General features: G+C 38.7%; 1 protein-coding gene across 3 annotated transcripts; it reads left to right on the forward strand.

The window, feature by feature from the left end:
- The first annotated feature begins 318 nt into the window (after positions 1-318).
- On the forward strand, positions 319-2,853 carry LOC18430037 (uncharacterized). 3 transcript variants are annotated; one of them, XM_088859784.1, is made up of 2 exons: positions 319-2,201; positions 2,608-2,853. In XM_088859784.1, the coding sequence occupies exon 1, from the start codon at positions 1,499-1,501 to the stop codon at positions 2,186-2,188; it is 690 nt and encodes a 229-aa protein (XP_088715910.1). In that variant the 5' UTR covers positions 319-1,498; the 3' UTR covers positions 2,189-2,201; positions 2,608-2,853. The 3 variants fall into 3 exon arrangements, with proteins under 3 accessions (XP_088715910.1, XP_020520569.2, XP_006840264.2); XM_020664910.2 differs by having other exon boundaries at positions 2,613-2,853; XM_006840201.4 differs by having other exon boundaries at positions 319-2,195; positions 2,613-2,853.
- The last annotated feature ends 347 nt before the right edge of the window (positions 2,854-3,200 follow it).

Genomic DNA, 3,200 nt, shown 5'->3' on the forward strand with positions numbered 1-3,200 from the left:
GAGAGGTTTGGAATGTTGTGTCGGGTGTGAGTTACCTGAACCTCACCTTTAACGTCTTCCTCACGCTTGCTTTACCAAACTCTAAACTTTAACGTCTTCCATTCACTCTCTCTCAAAACAAAACATGCATACTTCTCTCGTGACCAACCACTCAGTCTGATAAAGATAACCCTGTTTTAAGCAGCTTTTGGGGCCACCAATTACTACTAACACTACTCAATAAAACCTCCAAACCATGGACCCAAACCCGACGCTCGATACGTCAACGCTTCTGTAATTTCAGTGTCAGAAATTTTAAAGATCGACTAAACATTTTTTTCATAATAAATTCATAACTAAAAAAATGAGGTCTTGTTTTACAACACACCACACGCTTTTTACAACTTAAAAAAAAATAAAATTCATATATATATATATATGTGTGAATCTTAAGGTCGAGACATCAATTGGAGGGTATCAAAACAACTTTGTCGACAGATTTTTAGAGCGTGCCTTGCGATAAAATTGAGACCCGACCCGATATAAACTTCTTCCATGTTTAAACGGCATAGGACTTTCGTTCCTTTCCTAATTTGGAGGTATAATAGTGCTGGAAGAATATGATGGAGCTCAATACTTTCAAAATGCAATGCCTGAGGATGCCTCCGTCTTTTTCCTTTCACAGTAAGCTAAGCCATGCTTATATTTGTGAACTAAAACCCAATCATATATGCGTGCAATAAAATGCCCCTCCTATCGAAATTTTAAAAAGAAAAGCAACCTTTTTATTCCCGACGGTGTCGTTTGTATAGAGCCGACCCTCTAAACAATCAAATAAAGTGCACTTTCAAATAGTGTTGAGAAATGTGGTTTCAATACTAAAACTTTTTGTGCTAATAGCCTTAAAATATATTTTTATATTTAATTATAAAATTTAAAGCGTCAAAAATAGTATAGATCGAGCATATCTTTGACAACTTAAAAATCGACGGTCCAAAAAATGTATTACAAGATGTACTATTTCCAAAAAACTTGAAATCCATTTGTTTCACATATCCATGTATCTTGATGTTGAGATGATTGATTTGGACATCAAAACAACCTCTTCCACTGAAATTTTTGAGATGCCTACTGATTTGATTGTTTAGAGCCTCGGCTCTATATAAACTTTTTCCATTTATGAAAGAAAAACAGATCATATAATAGATTGCTGTGGCCTTTAAATACACTTCCCTATTTTGATATATTTTCCTCTAAAAAAATAAAATAAAAAAATATTTATAGCGTGGGTGACCTTTCCAAGAACGAAATTTTAAATTTTTTTTTTACATATACGTAGTGTATAGGTATAAGGAAATCATATATACGAGAGTGCTACTTTTTTACTTCCTTCCCTCCCCCTAGACGGGCAGGTTGAGGTTGGTGTACATATAGGATTCATTCAAAGGTCTCCCTCCAATCCCATGCAAATACTTGGATTCTTTTGCAAAGAAAAGAAAGAAGACTCATCCCTCTATCCATGATTCTGATTCCTCTTATATCATACTATACTTGGCCCCCCTTCCCCCCCCCCCGCCCTCATTCTTTACCTTCTGCGGCTCCGCTTCTCCACCCCCGCCCTCATTCTTTACCTTCTGCGGCTCCGCTTCTCCATTGCAAAAATATTAACGCTTCCATTTTCTCTCGAAAAAGAAATTCAAGCTTGTCACTCTTTATAAATACCCTTCTCAGATTACACCTTTTCTGCAAGAAAACCCCATCTCTCCTTCCTTTCTTCATCTTTTACTACTCCTTTCCACTTTCTTACAACTACTCCTGCTGGTCTTTTTGTTCTCTTTTGGGTTTATTATTGAAAAGAAAGAAAGCCAAAAGGGGTGATAGTAAGATGGGTTCTCGCAGCTCTTCTTCTTCTTCACCATGGACTCAAAGGCAAAACAAGGAGTTCGAAAGGGCCCTGGCAATATTTGACAAGGATACACCAGAGAGGTGGGATAATGTAGCCTCCATGGTTGGTGGGGGTAAGTCAGCAGAGGAGGTTAAGAGACACTATCAAATACTCTTGGAAGATTTGAAGTGCATAGAGTCAGGCCACATTCCCTTCCCCAACTATCGGCAACCACCAAGGAACAATATGGACACCCCCCACCACCAACACCAACAGCAGCAGCACTTTACCAATGGAAAATCGTCCTCTGCTTATACCACCTGATCATGAGGTAAAGGTACCTATTATCTGTTTGTTCTTCCCTTTAAAAAGCGCGCATCTTGTTATTTTGCAATGCATACTTGGACTGAAGGTATCTTCCGCTCAATAAGTCCTCCTCTTCTTGTGTTTATTTCGTGGGGTTCTGGTTTTTGGGTATTTTATAAATTAAAATATGCAGACCTTAGATTACTATAGAAGCCGAGGCACCGTACCATCAAATCCAAGGAACCGCAAGCTTTTCTTGCAAAAAAAATTGTAAGTTGCTTGTTTTTTATAAGAAATGGTGAGGGAATCAAGGGGAGGAGGACCTGGGTTCTTATTAGCATTTTCATTATTATAATAACTAGTTGGTTACCCCATGACACTAAAAAAACCAACTGGGCCCATGTATTCTTACTAAAATCTTTGTGGTTACTTCATAGTGCAGGCAGGCAGGCGGGCGGGGAGGCTTGCTTGATGGAGAGGGTAGTGTTGGTGGTCTAAGAATGGAGGAATATCCCGCTAATCTTGAAAGAAAGCCGCAATGAAAGTTAAAATGGCAGTGTGTAGTTGTTTTTATATTTAGTCGTGATCTGTAATTTCCCTTGTCCAAGTAACTCTTTGTTGGGCCTCTCACTGTATTGTAACCTTCAGAATAGTAGTAGTACATGAAATCTTTCTCTCTCAAAGACTCACCTGCCGTGCCGCAACACACATTTTTCAATGGTCCCTCCCTCCCTCCCTTAGAATATCAGCACTATTCGTAAAATTGGAAAGGAGGTGAGAAATAGTAGCCCCTTCAATTCAATGCTCATTCATAGTGAAATAGTAGTTCAAGTTCAACGCATAGCTAGGTCAGGTCTACCCAAATTTCAATATTTGCATATGTTCGCATTTAGTGCTATTCTTAATGCTTTTTCCATTTCCATATACTATGTATGGTGGTAACCTGCATGCCAACTCATGTTCCCAAACAAACACCTATGTATGCCCCTCTCTCCAACACTTAATTGCTCTCGCCCATCCACAATTAAAT

The sequence above is a fragment of the Amborella trichopoda genome, chromosome 2, assembly GCF_054954075.1.
Source record: "Amborella trichopoda isolate Santa Cruz 75 chromosome 2, AtrichopodaSantaCruz75HAP2 v2.0, whole genome shotgun sequence".
Classification (NCBI taxonomy): domain Eukaryota; kingdom Viridiplantae; phylum Streptophyta; class Magnoliopsida; order Amborellales; family Amborellaceae; genus Amborella; species Amborella trichopoda.

Excerpts from the sequence above, each read along its gene's own strand:
- LOC18430037 (XM_088859784.1), top strand. The coding sequence starts at position 1,499 with ATGATTCTGATTCCTCTTATATCATACTATACTTGGCCCCCCTTCCCC.